This window comes from Ammospiza caudacuta, chromosome 34, assembly GCF_027887145.1.
Source record: "Ammospiza caudacuta isolate bAmmCau1 chromosome 34, bAmmCau1.pri, whole genome shotgun sequence".
Taxonomy (NCBI): domain Eukaryota; kingdom Metazoa; phylum Chordata; class Aves; order Passeriformes; family Passerellidae; genus Ammospiza; species Ammospiza caudacuta.
The window spans coordinates 3,318,538-3,339,188 of record NC_080626.1 but is presented as its reverse complement, the minus strand read 5'-3'; the positions used below and the strand labels follow the sequence as shown (position 1 = coordinate 3,339,188).

Here is a 20,651-nt window from a genome sequence, read left to right as displayed (position 1 = left end):
CCCCCCGGCCCCCCCCCGCGCTCGGCGCCGCCAATGGTCCCGCCCAAACAGGAGCCGGCGCTGATTGGATAAAGCGGCTGTCAATCAACGGCGGAAGGGAGGGGCGGGGCGCTCTGAGGGGTTGTCATGGTAACAGGGGATGGAGATGAGGATTTTGGGGGGGTTTGAGGTTTTGGGGTTTCTTTGTTATTTTTTTCCAATTTTTGAGAATTTATTTGGGAATTTTTGGGACACTCGGAGGGATTTTGGGGATATTGAGAGGTGTGGGGGGTTTTGAGCAATTTTGGGCAGAATTTTTGGGTTTTTGGGGCGATTTGAGTGGAATTATTGGTGATTTTTTGGACACTGAACATGATTTCGGTGGATTTTTGGGATATTCCGTGGTGTGAGGGGATTTTGAGCAATTTTGGGCGGGAGTGTTGGGTGTTTTTAGGACATTGAGGGAGGAACACGGAGACACACCCTTGAGACAACTAGGGACGTACCTGGACAGATGCTAGAGCCTTCGGTGTCCCCTAAAATCGCCCAAAATGCCCCAAATTCACCCCAAAATTTGACTGCTAACGCCTGGAGGATTGCGCGCTCGCCCCCTCCCTCAGGAAAACATGGCGGCCTCCCCTCATCTCTATGATCCTCCCTCGCCGCTTCCTTATTGGTCGACACCGCCCCCGCTGCGAGCTCTGATTGGCTTTCAGGGATAAAGTGGGCGTGGCATCTTTCACCGGAGTATATAAAGCGACGCCGGGGGGTTAGCGCCTCTTTCCGTGCCCGCGAACGCGGCGCTACTGAGGTGAGGTCGCTCTCGCAGCCGATACCGGGGATCCCTTCGGTGCTCCCTCCGCCTCTCCCGGAGCCTTCCCGGAGCCACCGGGACCTCCCCGGGATTTACCGGGAGCGGCGGCATCGCTTTAAGGCTGGGTTAAGGCCTCGGCGCGGCTCTGAGGCTTGCGCAAAGCTCTGAGGGCGCATGCGCCGCGCTGCCGCCCCCTAGCGGGCGGAGCTGTCGCGCATGCGCAAAGCGCGCCACGTGGTTGGGGGGGCGCTGGAAATTTGGGAGTTTCGGGAAAATTTTGGGAATTTTACAAAATTTTGGGATTGAGGAATATCGCGATATGGCCCCGCAGCTGTCGCCATGCCCGTGGCCCGGAGCTGGGTGTGTCGTAAGACCTACGTGACCCCGCGGCGCCCCTTTGAGAAATCGCGGCTCGACCAGGAGCTGAAACTGATCGGTAAGACTGGGAAAAAAATGGGAATTTCTGAGGGAAAAAAAAGGGAATTTTGGTAATTATGAGGGGAAAAAAAATACGTGCGGCTGGGATTAAGGGCTTTCCCTGGAAAAAATGGGGTTTTAGGGGGGGTTGGGGAAAAAATTGGGTTTTTGGGGATTTTTAAGGGGAAAAAATTAGAATTTTTGGAGAGCTGTGAGGAGGAAAAATGAGAATTTTAGAAATTGTGAGGGGAAAAAGGTTTTGGTGGGGAACAAGGGGATTTCCGGGGAAAAATGGGGTTTTAGGCGGGTTTGGGGAAAAATAAGATTTTTGGAGGATTGTTGTGCGGAAAAAATGGAAATTTTAAAATTTATGAGGAGAAAAAGTAAGATTTGGTAAAGAATAAGTGGATTTTTGGGGAAAAAACGGGATTTTTCAGGGGAAAAATTTGGGTTTTTAGGGATTTCTGATGGAAAAAAATGTTAATTTTGGAAACGATGAGGGAAAAAACTCGGGATTTTAGGAGAGTATGGGCTGCGCGGAAAAAAAGTCAAATCATGAGGGAAGAAATTTATATTTTTGGGTGAAAACCCAGATTTTTGTGGGGTAAAAAAGGTTTTTTGTGGAAAAAACGGTTGGGAATTCCGGGTTTTTTGGGAATTTAAGGAATTTTCCCGGTTTTGAGGGGTGTTCGTGCGCGGGTAAGCAAGTCAAATCAGGAGGGAAAAAATCATTATTTTCGGGCTATAACTCGGATTTTTGTGGGGAAAAAAAGGTTTTCTGTGGGAAAAAGGGTTGGGAATTTCCGGATTTCGGGGAATTTTAGGATTTTGTTCGGTTTTTAGGGGAATATGGGCTGCGGAAGGTGCGGCGGGTGAGGGAAAAACCATGAGGGAAAAAATCATTATTTTTGGGCTAAAACTCGGATTTTTGTGGGGAAAAAAAGGTTTTTTGTGGGAAAAAGGGTTGGGAATTGCCGGATTTCGGGGAATTTTAGGATTTTGTTTGGTTTTTAGGGGAATATGGGCTGCGGAACAAGCGCGAGGTGTGGCGGGTGAGGGAAAAACCATGAGGGGAAAAAATCGTTATTTTTGGGCTAAAACTCGGATTTTTGTGAGGAAAAAAAGGTTTTTTGTGGGAAAAACGGTTGGGAATTTCCGGATTTCGGGGAATTTTAGGATTTTGTTTGGTTTTTAGGGGAATATGGGCTGCGGAGCAAGCGCGAGGTGTGGCGGGTGAGGGCAAAACCATGAGGGAAAAAAAAGCATTATTTTTGGGCTAAAACTCGGATTTTTGTGGGGAAAAAAAGGTTTTTTGTGGGAAAAAGGGTCGGGAATTGCCGGATTTCGGGGAATTTTAGGATTTGATTTGGTTTTTAGGGGAATATGGGCTGCGGAACAAGCGCGAGGTGTGGCGGGTGAGGGAAAAAAATCATTATTTTTGGGCTAAAACTCGGATTTTTGTGGGGAAAAAAAGGTTTTTTGTGGGAAAAAGGGTCGGGAATTGCCGGGTTTCGGGGAATTTTAGGATTTTGTTTGGTTTTTAGGGGAATATGGGCTGCGGAACAAGCGCGAGGTGTGGCGGGTGAAGTTCACGCTGGCCAAGATCCGCAAGGCGGCGCGGGAGCTGCTCACGCTCGATGAGAAGGACCCGCGGCGCCTTTTTGAGGGTTAGTTTGGCAAAAAAATCCATTTTTTGCCTCAAAATTCTTCGCTTCTAGTCCTTATTTTATCTCTGTTATTTTGATTTTTTTTCCATTTTTTTCGCGATTTTTTTTCTGATTTTTTTCTAATTTTTTTCTCTTCTCACAGTTTCCCTGGGCGTTTTTTCTCCTTATAGTTTCTCCATTTCCCCCCTCATTTTTTACCCCCTGATATTTCCCAAAATCCCCATTTTTCTCCCCATTCTTAGCTATCGCTCTCACCATCCCTCTGCTGCGCATTCCATTTCCCCCCATTTTCCCTCATGATTTCTCCATTTTCCCCTCTATTTTCTTCATTTTTTCCCGTTTCCTCCCTTTTTTTTCTCCCACTTCCCCAATTTTCCCCCAAACTCCTGAATTTTCCCCCAATTCCCTTTCCTCTTTCTCCTTCCTTCCCTTTCCTTTTCCCCGTTTTTCCCCTTATTTTTCCCATTTCCCACCCAATTTTCACCCATTTTTTCTTTTTTCCCTCTCCTCACCCCAAAAGCCCCCATTTTTTCCTAATTTTCCCAAAATCCTCCTTTTTCTCCCCATTTTTAGCTAACACCCTCTTGTGATCCCTAACGCTCATTCCATTTTTCCCTCTATTTCCTTCATTTTTTCTCCTATTTCCTCCATTTTTCTCCTATTTCCTCCCTTTTTTTTCCTCCAATCCCCCAAACCCCCCCAAATGTTCCCAAAATCCCCATTTTTCCCCCCAAATCTCCCCAGCACAGATGAGAACAAGATTCCATTGCCCAAACCCCCAAACTTTTCCCCCAATTCCCTTCCATTTTTTTCCCCTCATTTTTCCTTTTCTTTTCACCCTTATTTTTCTTTATTTTTCCTTTTTTTCATTGTTTTCTTCCCTTTTTCATCCTATTTTTTTCCTTTTTTCCCTGTTTTTTTCCGTACTTCCCCTTTTCCTTTTTTCTTTTATTTCCCTTGTTTTGCCCATATTTCCCCCCCTTTATTTCCTCCTATTTTTCTTTTTTCCCCATTTTTTTCTTCCCCTCCCCAAATTTTCCCTACCCCTGAATTTCCCCAGAACTCCTGGATTTTCCCCCAAATCCCTTTCTTTGTTCTTTTCACTTTCCATGTATTTCACCCCTATTTTCTCCTGTTTATTCCCAGTTTTTCCCCTTTTTCTTCACTTTTTCCCTGATTTTCCCCTCATTTCTTCCCTGTAGCTTCTTCCGAGCCCCCCAAATTTCGGGGTGTTTATTTAAAGGGAATTTTGGGGTGGTTTTGGGGGAATTTTGGGTGATTTTGGGGCATTTTTAGATATTTCAGGGTGTTTTGGGGTCTTTCTGGGCTATCTCAGTGTGGTTTTGGGGTATTTTTGGGGTGGTTTTTGGGGTATTTTTGGGTGGTTTTGGGGTGGTTTTTGAGGAATTTTGGGGTGGTGTTTGGAGTGGTTTTTGGGGTATTTTTGGGTGTTTTTGGGGTATTTTTGGGTGTTTTTGGGGTGGTTTTTGAGGAATTTTGGGGTGTGTTTTGGGGTGGTTTTTGGGGTATTTTTGGGTGTTTTTGGGGTGGTTTTTGAGGAATTTTGGGGTGGTTTTTGGTATTTTGGGGTGATTTTTGGGGTATTTTTGGGTGGTGTGTGGGGTATTTTTGGGTGGTGTTTGGGGAATTTTTGGGTGGTTTTTGGGGTATTTTTGGGTGGTGTTTGGGGTGTTTTTGGGTGGTGTTTGGGGTGTTTTTGGGTGGTGTTTGGGGTGTTTTTGGGGTGGTTTTTGGGGTGGTGTTTGGGTTGGTTTTTGGGGTATTTTTGGGTTGGTTTTTGATGAATTTTGGGGTGGTGTTTGGAGTGGTTTTTGGGGCATTTTTGGGGTGGCTTTTGAGAAATTTTGGGGTGGTGTTTGGGGTATTTTTGGATGTTTTTGGGGTGGTTTTTGGGGTATTTTGGGGTGGTGTTTAGGGTATTTTTGGATGGTGTTTGGGGTGGTGTTTGGGTTGGTTTTTGGGGTATTTTTGGATGGTGTTTGGGGTGGTGCTTGGGTGGTTTTTTGATGTATTTTTGGGTGGTGTTTGGGTTGGTTTTTGGGGTATTTTTGGGTGGTGTTTGGGGTATTTTTGGGGTGGTGTTTGTGGTGGTGTGTGGGTTGCTTTTTGGGGTATTTTTGGGGTGGTGTTTTAGGTGTTTTTAGGGTCTTTTTGGGCGGTGTTTGGAGTGTTTTTGTGGTGGTTTTTGGGGTGGTGTTTGGCTTGGTTTTTGCGGTATTTTCAGGGTGTTTTGGGGTGTTTTTTTGTGCGATTTTCCCCTCATTTTTTCCCCTTACAACCTCTCCCACGCCCCCACCGTTCCCGCCCCGCCGCCGCCGTCAGGCAACGCGCTGCTGCGGCGCCTGGTGCGCATCGGCGTGCTGGACGAGGGCAAGATGAAGCTGGATTACATCCTGGGGCTGAAAATCGAGGATTTCCTGGAGCGCCGCCTGCAGACCCAGGTCTTCAAGCTGGGCCTGGCCAAGTCCATCCACCACGCGCGCGTGCTGATCCGCCAGCGCCACATCCGGTGCGTGCAGCCCCGAACAGCCCCGGCTTTGGCCTGAAATTCCCCTTTTTGGGGTGAAAAATCCCCAAATTTCCACCGCGAAATTCCCAATTTTTGGGAGCTCGGCAAGGCTCACTGCGGCTGCGCCGTACACCTTGCGAAGGGCGCGGCAAAACCGGGGTGGAAATTCAGGTAAAAACCGCAAATTCCCGAATTTGACACGCTCGTGCACAATTTTAAGGGGTTTTGGGGGTGTCCATCCTGAAATTTTAGGTTTAAATCCCAAATTTTGGGGTTTTTTTTTCCCCCCCGAATTTTTGTCGTTGTTCCTCCAATTGTCTCAGTGATTTCTGGATCACAAGGGCCTAACATAAAAAATGCAAAATTCAGAATTTCAGCTTCTAGATTTTGGGGGATGTTCCCAGATTGCTGGGATTTTCTTTTCCATTTTCCTCATTAAATTCTGTTAAAAATGTGATTTTTATGGTAAAAAACCCCATTTTTTGGCCGTAAAAAATCCAAAATTTGCAATTTCAGCTTCCAAATCTAGAGACTGTTCCCAAATTCCTGGGATTTCCTTTTCCAACCATTTTCCCCCACAAAATCTTATTTTCTGTTACTAAGCACCTCCAAAAAATAGCGATTTTTATCCTAAAACCACACAGTTTTTACCCGAAACCTGCCATTTTTTCGCCATAAAAAATCAAAAATTCGCAATTCCAGCTTCTAGATTTGGGGGATGTTCCCAAATTCCTGGGATTTCCTTTTCCAACCGTTTTCCCCATTAAATTCTGCCAATAAAAATTCCATTTTTATCGTCTAAAAACCAATTTTTTAATCCAAAACCTGCCATTCTTTCACCGTAAAAAATCCAAAATTCGGAATTTCAGCTTCTAAATTTGGGGAGTGTTCCCAAATTCCTGGGATTTTCTTTTCCATTTTCCTCATTAAATTCTGCCAACAAAAATGCAATTTTTATCGTAAAAAACCCATTTTTTTGCCCAAAACCCGCCATTTTTTCACCGTAAAAACCCCAAAATTTGTAAATTTTAATTTGTTATTAATTTTTTTGTGGGTTTTTGTTTGCCAGGGTGCGGAAGCAGGTGGTGAACATCCCCGTCGTTCATGGTGCGCCTTTCTGCCAATAAAAATGTGATTTTTATTGTAAAAAAACCCCATTTTTTGGCTGTAAAAAATCCAAAATTCGAAATTTCAGCTTCTAAATTTTAGGAGTGTACCCAAATTCCTGGGATTTTCTTTTCCAACCAGTTTCCCCCACAAAATCTTATTTTCCGTTACCAAACACCACCCGGAAAAACGCGATTTTTATCCTAAAACCGCACCGTTTTTGCCCGAAACCTGCCATTTTTTCACCGTAAAAAATCCAAAATTCGCAATTTCAGCTTCTAGATTTTGGGGAATGCTCCCAAATTCCTGGGGTTTTCTTTTCCAACCATTTTCGTCATTAAATTCTGCCAATAAAAATTCGATTTTTATCGTAAAAACCCCACTTTTTAACCCGAAACCTGCGATTTTTTTGCAGTAAAAATTCCAAAATTCGCAATTTCAGCTTCTAGATTTTGGGGAGTGTTCCCAAATTCCTGGGATTTTCTTTTCCAACCATTTTCCTCATTAAATTCTGCTAAAAATGGTATTTATGTAGTAAAACACCCCATTTTTTTACCTGAAACTTGTCGTTTTTTTGTCATAGAAAATCCAAAATTTGGAATTTCAGCTTCTAGATTTTGGGAGTGTTCCCAAATTCCTGGCACTTCCTTTTCCAACCATTTTCCTCATTAAATTCTGCTAAAAATGCCATTTTTATCATAAAAAACCCCATTTTTTTTGCCGAAACCTGGCATTTTCTCGCCATAAAAAATACAAAATTCAGAATTTCAGCTTCTAAATTTTACGAGTGTTCCCAAATTCCTGGGATTTTCTTTTCCATTTTCCTCATTAAATTCTGCCAATAAAAATGCGATTTTTATCGTATAAAAACCCATTTTTTTGCCCGAAACCTGCCATTTTTTCGCCATAAAAAATCCAAAATTCGCAATTTTAGCCTCTAGATTTTGCGGAGTGTTCCCAAATTCCTGGGATTTTCTTTTCCAAAAATTTTCCTCATTAAATTCTGCCAGTAAAAATGCGATTTATATCACAAAAACCCCATTTTGTTGCCCTGGGATTTTCTTTTCCAACCATTTTCCCTCACAAAATCTTATTTTCCGTTACTAAATGCCCCCGGAAAAACACAATTTTTATCCTAAACCCACGCCGTTTTTGCCCAAAACCCGCCATTTTTTCACCGTAAAAATCCCAAAATTTATAAATTTCAATTTGTTATTTTTTTTTTTTGTGTGTTTTTGTTTGCCAGGGTGCGGAAGCAGGTGGTGAACATCCCCGTCGTTCATGGTGCGCCTTTCTGCCAATAAAAATGTGATTTTTATTGTAAAAAAACCCCATTTTTTTGCCGTAGAACATCCAAAATTCACCATTTCAGCTTCTAAATTTTAGGACTGTTCCCGAATTCCTGGGATTTCCTTTTCCAACCATTTTCCCCCACAAAATCTTATTTTCCGTTACCAAACACCACCCGGAAAAACGCGATTTTTATCCTAAAACCACGCAGTTTTTACCCAAAACCCGCCATTTTTTCACCGTAAAAACCCCAAAATTTATAAATTTCAATTTGTTATTATTTTTTTTTTTGTGTGTTTTTGTTTCCCAGGGTGCGGAAGCAGGTGGTGAACATCCCGTCGTTCATGGTGCGCCTTTCTGCCAATAAAAATGTGATTTTTATTGTAAAAAAACCCCATTTTTTGGCTGTAAAAAATCCAAAATTCGCAATTTCAGCTTCTAAATTTTAGGAGTGTACCCAAATTCCTGGGATTTCCTTTTCCAACCATTTTCCCCCACAAAATCTTATTTTCCGTTACCAAACACCACCCGGAAAAACGCGATTTTTATCCTAAAACCGCACCGTTTTTGCCCAAAACCCGCCATTTTTTCACCGTAAAAATCCCAAAATTTATAAATTTCAATTTGTTATTATTTTTTTTTTTGTGTGTTTTTGTTTCCCAGGGTGCGGAAGCAGGTGGTGAACATCCCGTCGTTCATGGTGCGCCTTTCTGCCAATAAAAATGTGATTTTTATTGTAAAAAAACCCCATTTTTTGGCTGTAAAAAATCCAAAATTCGCAATTTCAGCTTCTAAATTTTAGGACTGTTCCCGAATTCCTGGGATTTCCTTTTCCAACCATTTTCCCCCACAAAATCTTATTTTCCGTTACCAAACACCACCCGGAAAAACGCGATTTTTATCCTAAAACCGCACCGTTTTTACCCAAAACCCGCCATTTTTTCACCGTAAAAAACCCCAAATTTTGTAAATTTTAATTTGTAATTTTTTTTGTGTGTTTTTGTTCGCCAGGGTGCGGAAGCAGGTGGTGAACATCCCGTCGTTCATGGTGCGCCTGGACTCGCAGAAGCACATCGACTTCTCCCTGCGCTCGCCCTACGGCGGCGGCCGCCCCGGCCGCGTCAAGAGGAAAAACGCCAAGAAAGGGCAGGGGGGAGCCGGCGGAAACGAGGATGAGGAGGAGGATTGAGGAAAATTCCGGAAAAAAACGGAATTCCCAAAATCCTGTGAGTTTTGGGGGGGTTCTAGTTGGATTAAGGGGCATTTTTAGGGTTAAAATGGGATTTTTTGTGGATTTTTGGGGTGTTGAAAGGGTTAAAAAAATTGGGATTTTTTTTTGAGTTTGAAGGTGAGATTTAGGTGGGTGAAAATTGGGATTTTTCCTGGATTTCTGAGGGTTGAAAGGGTTAAAAAATCGGATTTTTGGTGATTGAGAGGGGGTTTTCAGGGTTAAAATTGGGAATTTTTGGGGTTGAAATAAGGGAGGCCAAGAGGAAAAATGGGTCAAGAGGAAAAACGCCAAGAAAGGGCAGGGGGGAGCCGGGGGAAACGAGGATGAGGAGGAGGATTGAGGAAAATTCCGGAAAAAAACGGAATTCCCAAAATCCTGTGAGTTTTGGGATGGTTCTAATTGGATTTTGGGGGGTTTAAGGGGGAGTTTTAGGGTTAAAATTGGATTTTTTGTGGAATTTCTGAGGGTTGAAAGGGTTAAAAAATCGGATTTTTGGTGATTGAGAGGGGGTGTTCAGGGTTAAAATTGGGATTTTTTTGAGTTTGAAGGTGAGATTTAGGTGGGTTAAAATTGGATTTTTTGTGGATTTTCTAAGGGTTGAAAAGGTTAAAAAATGAGGTTTTTGGTGATTGAGAGGGGGTGTTCAGGGTTAAAGTTGGTTTTTTTTTGAGTTTGAAGGTGAGATTTTGGTGGGTGAAAATTGGGATTTTTCATTAAATATTTGGGGTTGAAAGGGTTAAAAAATCGGATTTTTGGTGGTTGAGAGGGGGTTTTGTGGGTTACAATTGGGATTTTTGGGGTTCAAATGGGGGTGGCCAAGAGAAAAAACGCCAAGAAAGGGCAGGGGGGAGCCGGCGGAAACGAGGATGAGGAGGAGGATTGAGGAAAATTCCAGAAAAAAACGGAATTCCCAAAATCCTGTGAGTTTGGGGGGGGTTCTAATTGGATTAAGGGGAATTTTTAGGGTTAAAATTGGATTTTTAATGGGTTTTTAGCGGCTCGAAAGGGTTAAAAAATGGGATTTTTGGTGATTGAGAGGGGGTTTTCAGGGTTAAAATTGGATTTTTAATGGAATTTCTGAGGGTTGAAAGGGTTAAAAAATTGGGATTTTTTTTTGAGTTTGAGGCTGAGATTTAGGTGGGTTAAAATTGGGATTTTCCCTGGATTTCTGAGGGTTGAAAGGGTTAAAAAATTGGATTTTTGGTGATTGAAAGGGGGTTTTTAGGGTTAAAATTGGGAATTTTTGGGGGATTAAAATTTAATTTTTTTTGAGTTTCAAGGTGAGATTTTGGTGGGTAAAAATTGGGATTTTTCCTGGATTTTTGGAGGGTTGAAAGGGTTAAAAAATCGGATTTTTGGTGATTGAAAGGGGGTTTTCAGGGTTAAAATTGGGATTTTTTTGGGGATTAAAATTGAATTTTTTTGAGTTTGCAGCTGAGATTTTGGTGGGTGAAAATTGGGATTTTTCCTGGATTTTTGGAGGGTTGAAAGGGTTAAAAAGTCAGATTTTTGAGTGCTTCAAAGTGGATTTTTAAAGGTTAAAATGACATTTGAGGAGTTTAACGGGGATTTTTCCTGGATTTTTAAAGGGTTAAAAGGGTTAAAAAATCAGATTTTTTATTTTTAGGGTTTCGAAGTGGGGTTGAAAGGGTTACAATTGGATTTTTCCTGGGTTTTTGGGAGAAAAGGGGTTAAATCAGATTTCTGGGGGTTTGAAGTGGAATTTTAGGGTTAAAATTGGGAATTTTTTGGGGCGGTTCAAAGGGCATTTTTCCTTCATTTTTGGAGGGTTCAAAGGGTTAAAAAATTGGATTTTTTGTGATTGAAAGGGGGGTTTCAGGGTCAAATTTGGGATTTTTAGGGTTAAAATTGGATTTTTAATGGAATTTTTAAAGGTTGAAAGGGTTAAAATTGGATTGTAAGGCGTTTTCATGAATTTAAATCCATTTTTCCTGGAATTTTCGGTCGCTCAAAAGGGTTAAAAAAATTGGGATTTTTTTTGGGATTAAAATTGAATTTTTTTGAGTTTGAAGGTGAGATTTTGGTGGGTTAAAATTGGGATTTTTCATTAAATTTTTGAGGGTTGAAAGGGTTAGAATTGGATTTTTCATGAAGGTTTTCACGGTTTAAAGGGTTAAAATGGGATTTTTTTTAGGTGTTTAAAGGGTTAAAATTTAAATATGTTTTAAGGGTTTTAATGATTTAAAATTGGGTTTTTCCTGGAATTTTGATGGGCTAAAAAAAGGTTAAAAATTTGGATTTTTTGGGGGGTTTTTAAGGGGATTTTTTAGGGTTAAAATTTGGATATTGGGGGTTGAAAAACTTGAAATTGGATTTTTAGGGTGTAAAAATAGGATTTTAATGATTTAAAAATGGGTTTTTCCTGGAATTTTGATGGGTTAAAAAAAGGTTAAAAAATTGGATTTTTGGGGGGGTTTTTAAGGGGATTTTTTAGGGTTAAAATTGGGATATTGGGGGTTTAAAAACTTGAAATTGGATTTTTAGGGTGTAAAAATAGGATTTTTCAGAGAATTTTTCAGGGTTAGAAGGGTTAAGATATTAAAAAGGAATTTTGGGACATTTTAAAGCCATTTTAGGCCAATTCAGGGACATTTTGGGGTGTCCAGGAGTGGAATTTGGGCATTTTTGGGATTTTGGGGTGGAATATTTGGGATTTTTGGGATTTTGGGGTGGAATATTTGGGATTTTTGGGATTTTGGGGTGGAATATTTGGGAATTTTGGGATTTTGGGGTGGAATATTTGGGAATTTTGGGATTTTTCGGGGTTTGGGGCCCCCCATGATGGCAGCACTGGGCTCTGACCCCCCTGATGGATTCCTGTGCCCCTCCCCTATTGGGGAGGGTCTGAGGGGGCCCCAAAATTCACAATTTTTAAAATTTTTTTTAATTTTTTTTTTTAAATTTTTGTCTCTAATTAACCCTTTGTTGCTTTTTCTCCAGGTTGACACCACCTGAAATTTGGATTGGGAATTCCTTTTAATAAAAAATTAAAACTTTAAAATGTCTCTTTGAGGTTTTTCTTGGAGGGGAAATCCCGAGATTTTGGGATTTTTAGGGAATTTGTCCCAAATTTTGGGATTTTTAGGGAAATTCGTCCCAAATTTTGGATGGGGTTGAAGCGGGGCCACCCTCAACATGGCGGCTCCCATGGGGAACTTCCGGTGCGCTCAAGATGGCGGCGCCTATGGGTAAGTTCCGGAAATTCAAGATGGCCGCGCCCCTTTGCGCACTTCCGGTAAGGTTAATATGGTCGCCCCCATTCAGCTCCACTTCCGCTTTACTTCCAACATGGCGGCCCGCACGCATCAATATCCGGTTTCCCTTTTAAATATGGCGCCGCCTATGTGACGGCTACAGCGTTACGCAAAATGGCGGCGCCCATAAACCGGAAGCAGGAAGTCACGTGGGATGAAACAACTAATCACCGCTTAGTTTGGGGGCGGGTCCGCCATTGGCGGGAGATCCTCAGTGAGGTGAGGGCGGCCAGGGGTCCCTGTGGGGAAAGTTGGGGAATTTTGGGGGTTTTTTGGGAATTTTGCAGTTTTTTGGGGTCTTCGGGAGGTTTAATGGGGTCGCGTGCGGTTTCTGCGGAGTTTTGGGGGGGATTTGAGGGAAAATGAGGGCGGCGGAGGCTCGGCGGGAACCGTGAGGGGAGGAGGAGGCTCTGAGGGGGTTTCGCAGTTTTTCAGGCAGTTTTGGGATCTCTGAGGGAGGTTTGGGGGTCTTTCAGGGGATTTTGGGGTCTTTGAGGGGTCCCTGAGGGGGATTTTTGTTTCCCCGCGGTTTTCGGGAGTCCTGAGAGGTTCCTGAGGAGACTTTGGGGTCCATGACGGGATTTCGGGGTTTCTGAGGGGATTTGGGATTCATGAGGGGATTTGGGGGTTCTTTAAAAGGGATTTTGTGTCCCTGAGGGGATTTGAGGGGTCCCTGAGGGGGATTTTTGTTTCTCCGCGGTTTTTGAGAGTCCTGAGGGGATTTCAGGGTCTTTGAGGGGATTTGAGGGTTCTTTAACCGGGATTTTGTGTCCCTGAGGGGATTTGAGGGGTCCCTGAAGGTTTTTTTGGGTCCCCGCGGTTTTGGGGGGTCCTGAGGGGACGGTGCAGCGTCCCTGAGCTGGTTTGGGAGTTTCTGAGGGGATTTTTCGGTCTCTGAGGGGATTTTGGGGTCTCGGAGGGGATTTTGGGGTGTCTGAGGATTTTTGGGGTCTTTGAGGGGTCCCTGAGGGGGATTTTTATGTCCCCGCGGTTTTCGAGAGTCCTGAGAGGTTTCTGAGGAGATTTTGGGGTACCTGAGGGGACTTTGGGGTCCATGAGGGGATTTTGGGGTCCCTGAGGGGATTTGGGGGTTCCTGAGGGGATTTTGGGGTCTCTGAGGGGATTTTGGAGTCCATGAGGGGCTTTTGGGGTCCATGAGGGAATTTTGGGGTCCATGAGGGAATTTTGGTAGTCTCTGAGGGGATTTTGGGGTCCCTGAGGGGATTTGGGGGTTCCTGAGGGGATTTGGGGGTCCATGAGGGGATTTGGGGGTTCCTGAGGGCATTTTTGGGGTCCATGAGGGGATTTTCGGGTTCCTGAGGGGATTTTGGGGTCCTTGAGAGGATTTTGGGGTCTCTGAGGGGATTTCGGGGTCCATGAGGGGATTTTGGGGTTCCTGAGGGGATTTTTGGGGTCTCTGAAGGGATTTTGGGGTCTCTAAGGGGATTTCAGGGTCTCTGAGGGGATTTCAGGGTCTCTGAGGTGATTTTGGGTTCCTGAGGAGATTTTGGGGTCTCTGAGGGGATTTTTGGGGTCTCTTAGGGGATTTGGGGGTCTCTGAGGCGACTTTTGGGTCCATGAGGGGATTTCAGGGTCTCTGAGGGGATTTGGGGGTTCCTGAGGGGATTTTGGGGTCTCTGAGGGGATTTTTGGGGTCTCTGAGGGTTTTTTTTGTGTTCCTGCGGTTTTGGGGAGTCCTGAGGGGATTTTGGGGTCCCTGAGGGGATTTTGGTGTCACTGAAGGGGTTTTGGGAATTGTGAGACGAAATTAGGAATTTTGAGGGGAATTTTGGATTTTGAGGGGAATTCGGGGAAAAAAAAAATGGAGAATTTGGGGATTTCAAGGGGGAGTTGTGGTAAGATTATGGAATTTTGGGATTTTGAAGGGAATTTGGCTAAAAATTTTACAGCTTGGAGGGGAAATTTGGGGTTTTGAGGGGGATTTGGGTAAAATTTGGGGATTTTGAGGGAAATTTGGGGAGAAGCTTGGGAATTTGGTGATTTTGAGAGGATTTGGGGGATAATTTGGAAGTTTGGAACAGATTTGGGTAAAAATGTGGAAACTTTGAGGGAGATTTGAGGGGAATTGGGGATTTTGAGGAAAATTGAGGGATTTAGCTGGGGATTTGGGAGAAATTTGGACATTTTTGGGTAAAAACTTGGGAAGTTTACGTGCAACTCGGAAACTTTGAAGGGAAATTTCCAAGTGGAATTTTGAGGGATAATTTGGGAATTTTGAGGGATAATTAGGGAATTTTGAGGGATAATTTGGGAACTTTAGGTGCAAATTGGGATTTGGAGCAGAACTTTGAGGGAAATTGTGGGATTTCGAGTGGAATTTTCAGAATAATTCCCGAATTTTGGGGATTTCCTGGGCTTTTCCCACCTTCCGAAACGCCCCAAATTCACCATTTTTTCCCGTTTTTTCCCAATTTTTTCCCATTTTTCCCCCAAATTTCCCATTTTTTCCCCATTGCAGCACCATGGAGGCCCCAAAGCGGTTCCGGGGGGCAGCCCCGGGCCCGTCCCAGTTTGAGGAGGAATTGGCCCAACTGGGGGAACTGGAGGAGATGGAGGAGGAGCTGGGGATGGGGGAGGGGCTGCCCCCGGACCCCCACAGCCAGCCCAGCGGTGAGAACCCAGCTTTCAATTCATTTCGATTTTTTATTTGGATTTTTTGGGCATTTTTGGGGTTTTTTTTGGGATTTATTTGGTTTCTATGGGGGCGTTTATTGGGATTTTTAGGGGAATTTATTTGGGGGTTTATTGGGATTTTTTTGGGGGATTTTTTGGGGTTTATTTGGTTTCTATGAGGGTGTTTATTGGGATTTTTGGGGGAATTTATTTGGGGGTTTATTGGGATTTTTTGGGGGATTTTTTGGGATTTATTGGGTTTCTATGGGGGCGTTTATTGGGATTTTTAGGGGAATTTATTTGGGGATTTATTGGGATTTTTTGGGATTTATTTGGGGTTTTTGTGGGGGCGTTTATTGGGATTTTTGGGGAATTTATTTGGGGATTTATTGGGATTTTTTGGGGATTTCTCATTTTGATTTTTTTGGGGGGGATTTTTTGGGATTTAAGGGGTTTTTGTGGGGGGGTTTATTGGGATTTTTGGGGAATTTATTTGGGGATATACTGGGATTTTTGGGGGATTTCTTATTTTTTTGGGGGGATTTTTTGGGATTTATTGGGTTTCTATGGGGGCGTTTATTGGGATTTTTAGGGGAATTTATTTGGGGATTTATTGGGATTTTTTGGGGATTTCTTATTTTGATTTTTTTGGGGGGGATTTTTTGGGATTTAAGGGGTTTTTGTGGGGGGGTTTATTGGGATTTTTGGGGAATTTATTTGGGGATTTATTGGGATTTTTTGGGGATTTCTCATTTTGATTTTTTTGGGGGGGATTTTTTGGGATTTAAGGGGTTTTTGTGGGGGGGTTTATTGGGATTTTTGGGGAATTTATTTGGGGATATACTGGGATTTTTGGGGGATTTCTTATTTTTTTGGGGGGATTTTTTGGGATTTAAGGGGTTTTTGTGGGGGGGTTTATTGGGATTTTTGGGGAATTTATTTGGGGATTTATTGGGATTTTTTGGGGGGATTTCTTATTTTGATTTTTTTGGGGGGATTTTTTGGGATTTAAGGGGTTTTTATGAGGGCGTTTATTGGGATTTTTGGGGAATTTATTTGGGGGTTTACTGGGATTTTTTGGGGGATTTTTTGGGATTTATTTGGTTTCTATGGGGGCGTTTATTGGGATTTTTGGGGGAATTTATTTGGGGGTTTATTGGGATTTTTTTGGGGGATTTTTTGGGATTTATTTGGTTTCTATGAGGGTGTTTATTGGGATTTTTGGGGGAATTTATTTGGGGGTTTATTGGGATTTTTTGGGGGATTTTTTGGGATTTATTGGGTTTCTATGGGGGCGTTTATTGGGATTTTTAGGGGAATTTATTTGGGGATTTATTGGGATTTTTTGGGATTTATTTGGGGTTTTTGTGGGGGCGTTTATTGGGATTTTTGTGGGAATTTATTTGGGGATTTATTGGGATTTTTTGGGGATTTCTTATTTTGATTTTTTTGGGGGGGATTTTTTGGGATTTAAGGGGTTTTTGTGGGGGGGTTTATTGGGATTTTTGGGGAATTTATTTGGGGATTTATTGGGATTTTTTGGGGATTTCTTATTTTGATTTTTTTGGGGGGATTTTTTGGGATTTAAGGGGTTTTTATGGGGGCGTTTATTGGGATTTTTGGGGAATTTATTTGGGGGATTTTTTGGGATTTATTTGGTTTCTATGAGGGCGTTTATTGGGATTTTTGGGGGAATTTATTTGGGGGTTTATTGGGATTTTTTGGGGGATTTTTTGGGATTTATTTGGTTTCTATGATGGCGTTTATTGGGATTTTTGGGGGAATTTATTTGGATTTTTTTGGGCATTTTTTGGGGTTTTTTTTGGGGATTTATTTGGGGTTTTTGTGGGGGCGTTTATTGGGATTTTTTGGGGGAATTTATTTGGGGGTTTACTGGGATTTTTTTGGGGATTTTTTGGGATTTAAGGGGTTTTTGTGGGGGGATTTATTGGGATTTTTTGGGGTATTTCTAATTTTGATTTTTTGGGGGATTTTTTGGGATTTATTTGGTTTCTATGGGGGCGTTTATTGGGATTTTTGGGGGAATTTATTTGGGGTTTTACTGGGATTTTTGGGGGGATTTCTTATTTTGATTTTTTTTTGGGACTTTTTGGGATTTAAGGGATTTTTGTGGGGGATTTAATGGGATTTTTGGGGAGATTTTTTTGGGATTTAATGGAGGCTTTTTAAGATTTTTTTATTATTTTATGAGTTTTTTTTTTATTATTTTTGGGGAATATTTTATTATTTTGGGGCATTTATTGGGACGAGTTTGTTTTTTGTCTTTTTTTTTTTCTTAGATGTTTACATAATTGTTGAGATATTTTTTAGGACTTATTAGGATTTTTAGAGATTTTTGTTTTATTTTTGGGGGGATTTGTTAGGATTCTTAATTTTTTTTTATTCTGGTAGGGATTTTTTTTTGTTTTTTTTTTTTTTTTGTTTTTTTTTTTTAATTTTTGTGAAAATTATAGCATTTTTTGCGATTTATTGGGAGATATTTCGGGGAATTTTTAGGATTTTTTTTTTTTTTTTTGGGGTGGTTTGGGGCAATTTTTAATTTTTTTAGGCGTTTTGGGGATTTCTTGGGGTGTTTTTCTCTGCTTTAATTTGATTTTTTTGCCGTTTTTTCCCCTTTTTAACCTGATTTTGCCCCCAGGTTCGCTGTTTGTGGGGGAGGTGCCCCCCAAGTGGCGCCGCCCGGCCCCTCCCCCGCAGCCCCCCGAGACTTTGACCTTCCTGCAGCTGGACATCGACCATTATGTGGGTAGGGAGAGCCCCAGAACCCCCAGATTCACCCCAAAATCCACCCTGGAAAATCCCCAAACCTTAGACCCAAAAATCCCCCTGAAAATCCACCAAAAACCCCAAAAATCCCCCCAAAACCCCCAAAAATCCCCTTTAAAATTCCTTCAAAAACCCCAAAAATCCCCCAGATTCACCCCAAAAATCCCCCAGATTCACCCCAAAAAGCACCCTGGAAAATTCCCAAACCTTAGACCTTAAAATCCACCAAAAACCCCAAAAATCCCCCAGATTCACCCCAAAAACCACCCTGGAAAATCCCCAAACCTTAGACCCAAAAATCCCCCTGAAAATCCAACAAAACCCCCAAAAATCCCCCCAAAATCCCCAAAAATCCCCTTTAAAATCCCTTCAAAAACCCCAAAAATCCCCCCAAAAACCCCAAAAATCCCCTTTAAAATTCCCCCCAAAATCCCCTTTAAAACGCCCCAAAAAACCCCCAAAATCCCCTTTAGAATCCCCCCAAAAACCCCAAAAATCCCACCAAAAATCCCCCAGATTCACCCCAAAAAGCACCCTGGAAAATCCCCAAACCTTAGACCCAAAAATCCCCCAAAAATCCACCAAAAACCCCAAAAATCCCCCCAAAAATTCCCCAGATTCACCCCAAAAATCCACCCTGGAAAAACCCCAAAAATTCCCCAGATTCACCCCAAAATCCACCCTGGAAAATCCCCAAACCTTAGACCTTAAAATCCACCAAAAACCCCAAAAATCCCTGCAAGATTCCCCAGATTCACCCCAAAAACCACCCTGGAAAATCCCCAAACCCCAAACCCAAAAATACCCCTGAAAATCCCTCCTGGAACCCCAAAAATCCCCCTCAAAATCCCCCCAAAATTGCCCAAATTCAGCCCAAAAACCACCCTGGAAAATCCCCAAACCCCAGACCCAAAAACCCCAAAACCCCCCTTAAAATCCCCCCAAAACCCCAAAAATCCCCTTTAAATCCCCTAAAAACCCCAAAAATCCCCCCAAAAATCCCCCTCAAAATGCCCCCAAAAACCCCAAAATCCCCCTCCAAATCCGCCCAAAATCGCCCAAATTCACCCCAAAATCCCCAAATTTCTCCCCAAAATTCCCAAATCCCCCCCCAAAAATCACCTAAAATTCTGTAATTTCCCTCCAAAATTCCCCTTCAAATTCCCAAATTTCTCCCCAAAATCCCCTCAGTCCCCCTCCAAACGCCCCAAATTTTCCCAGACTCCCCAAATTTTCCCAAAATTTCCGGAATTTTTTGTTTTTTGCAGGCGTTCCCCCGCGGGGCTTCCCGGGCTGGCCCCACCCCTCCCCCATCCTGCGCATGTTCGGGGTGACGGGGGAGGGGCAGAGCGTCAGCGTGCACCTGCACGGCTTCAGCCCCTACTTCCACGTGCTGGCGCCCCCAGGTGAGCCCCAAAACCCACAGAATTCACCCCAAAATCACTGGCAACAAAAACCCCCAAAATTCTGGGAAAAAACCCCAAAATTCTGGGAAATTCCTGCAAAAATCGGCCCCAAAATGGCCAAAATCGGCCCCAAAAATTGAGATTTCGGAGCTTCTGTGTTGTCCTGGTTCCTCCAGGTGAGCCCCAAAACCCCCTGAATTCACCCCAAAATCACTGGCACCAAAAAACCCAAAATTCTGTGAAAAAAACCCCAAAATTCTGGGAAAAAACCCCAAAATTCTGGGAAAAAACCCCAAAAATAGCTCCAATTTTGGGTGGAATTTTTGGGATTTTTGGCCATTTCAAGCCCGATTTTCACAGGAATTTTGGGGATTTTTTTTTTTTTTTTTTTTCAGGAATTTTGGGGTGAATTTGGGGAATTTTGGGGTCTCACCTGGAGGAACCAGGATGCACAAGAACTCCAAAATTTCCATTTTTGGGCCCATTTTGAGCCAAATTTTGGGGGGATTTTTGTGGAATTTCAGGGCTTTCGGTGCTGAGGGATTTTGGGGCCGATTTCAGGAAAAATTTGGGAATTTTGGGGGCGATTTGGGAGAGATTTTGAGAGAATTTGGGCACAATTTGAGCAATTTTGGGCAGGATTTTTGGGATGTTGTAGAAATTTGGGGAGAATTGTCAGAACTTGGCAGTTTTGGGTGGGATTTGAGGTGGAATTAGGGAATATTCGGGCAAATTTTGGGAATTTTGGTGATTTCAGGTTGGATTTGGAAATTGAAATCAGGATTTCTTTTGAAAAATGGGGATTTTTGGGAGCGATTTGAGGTGAAAATTTGAAGTTTTGGGGTATTTTAGCTCAGGATTTGAGGGGGATTTTGGGGATTTCAGGGTTTAAAGGTGCGAAATTTTGGAATTTGGGGTAAATTTGGTGAATTTTGGGGGGAATTTTTGGGATATTGTAGAAATTTGGGGAGAATTGTCAGAACTTTGGAGTTTTGGGCGGGATTTGAGGTGAAAATTTGAAGTTTTGGGGTATTTTAGCTCAGGATTTGAGGGGGATTTTGGGGATTTCAGGGTTTAAAGCTCTGAAATTTTGGAATTTGGGGTGAATTTGGTGAATTTTGGGGGGAATTTTTGGGATGTTGTAGAAATTTGGGGAGAATTGTCGGAACTTGGGAGTTTTGGGTGGGATTTGAGGTGGAATTTTGGGAATATTCGGGCAAATTTTGGGAATTTTGGTGATTTCAGGTTGGATTTGGAAATTGAAATCAGGATTTCTTTTGAAAAATGGGGATTTTTGGGAGCGATTTGAGGTGAAAATTTGAAGTTTTGGGGCGTTTTAGCTCAGGATTTGAGGGGGATTTTGGGGATTTCAGGGTTTAAATTTGTAAAATTTTGGAATTTGGGGTAAATTTGGTGAATTTTAGAGGGAATTTTTGGGATATTGTAGAAATTTGGGGAGAATTGTCGGAACTTGGGAGTTTTGGGTGGGATTTGAGGTGGAATTTTGGGAACAT

At 42.6% G+C, this 20,651-nt stretch overlaps 2 protein-coding genes and 1 non-coding gene across 3 annotated transcripts in view; all 3 read left to right on the top strand.

Moving 5' to 3' along the window:
* Positions 1-735: 735 nt before the first annotated feature.
* Positions 736-12,057, top strand: RPS9 (ribosomal protein S9). The gene is made up of 6 exons (XM_058822742.1): positions 736-790; positions 1,125-1,229; positions 2,755-2,877; positions 5,221-5,407; positions 8,816-9,030; positions 11,997-12,057. The coding sequence occupies exons 2-5, from the start codon at positions 1,133-1,135 to the stop codon at positions 8,991-8,993; spliced, it is 585 nt and encodes a 194-aa protein (XP_058678725.1). The 5' UTR covers positions 736-790; positions 1,125-1,132; the 3' UTR covers positions 8,994-9,030; positions 11,997-12,057.
* LOC131570446 (small nucleolar RNA SNORD88) lies at positions 11,827-11,911 on the top strand. The gene has a single exon (XR_009275883.1). It is a non-coding gene; the product is annotated as a small nucleolar RNA SNORD88 (small nucleolar RNA).
* Positions 12,058-12,110: 53 nt separating the features above from the next.
* The window catches only part of POLD1 (DNA polymerase delta 1, catalytic subunit), a 52,705-nt gene continuing 44,164 nt past the window's right edge, over positions 12,111-20,651 (top strand). Inside the window, exons 1-4 of the mRNA XM_058822701.1 lie at positions 12,111-12,244; positions 14,790-14,941; positions 17,604-17,711; positions 19,000-19,137. Of these exons, the coding sequence (XP_058678684.1) occupies positions 12,192-12,244; positions 14,790-14,941; positions 17,604-17,711; positions 19,000-19,137 (451 nt within the window). The 5' untranslated portion in view covers positions 12,111-12,191. The remainder of the gene's footprint in view (positions 12,245-14,789; positions 14,942-17,603; positions 17,712-18,999; positions 19,138-20,651) is intronic.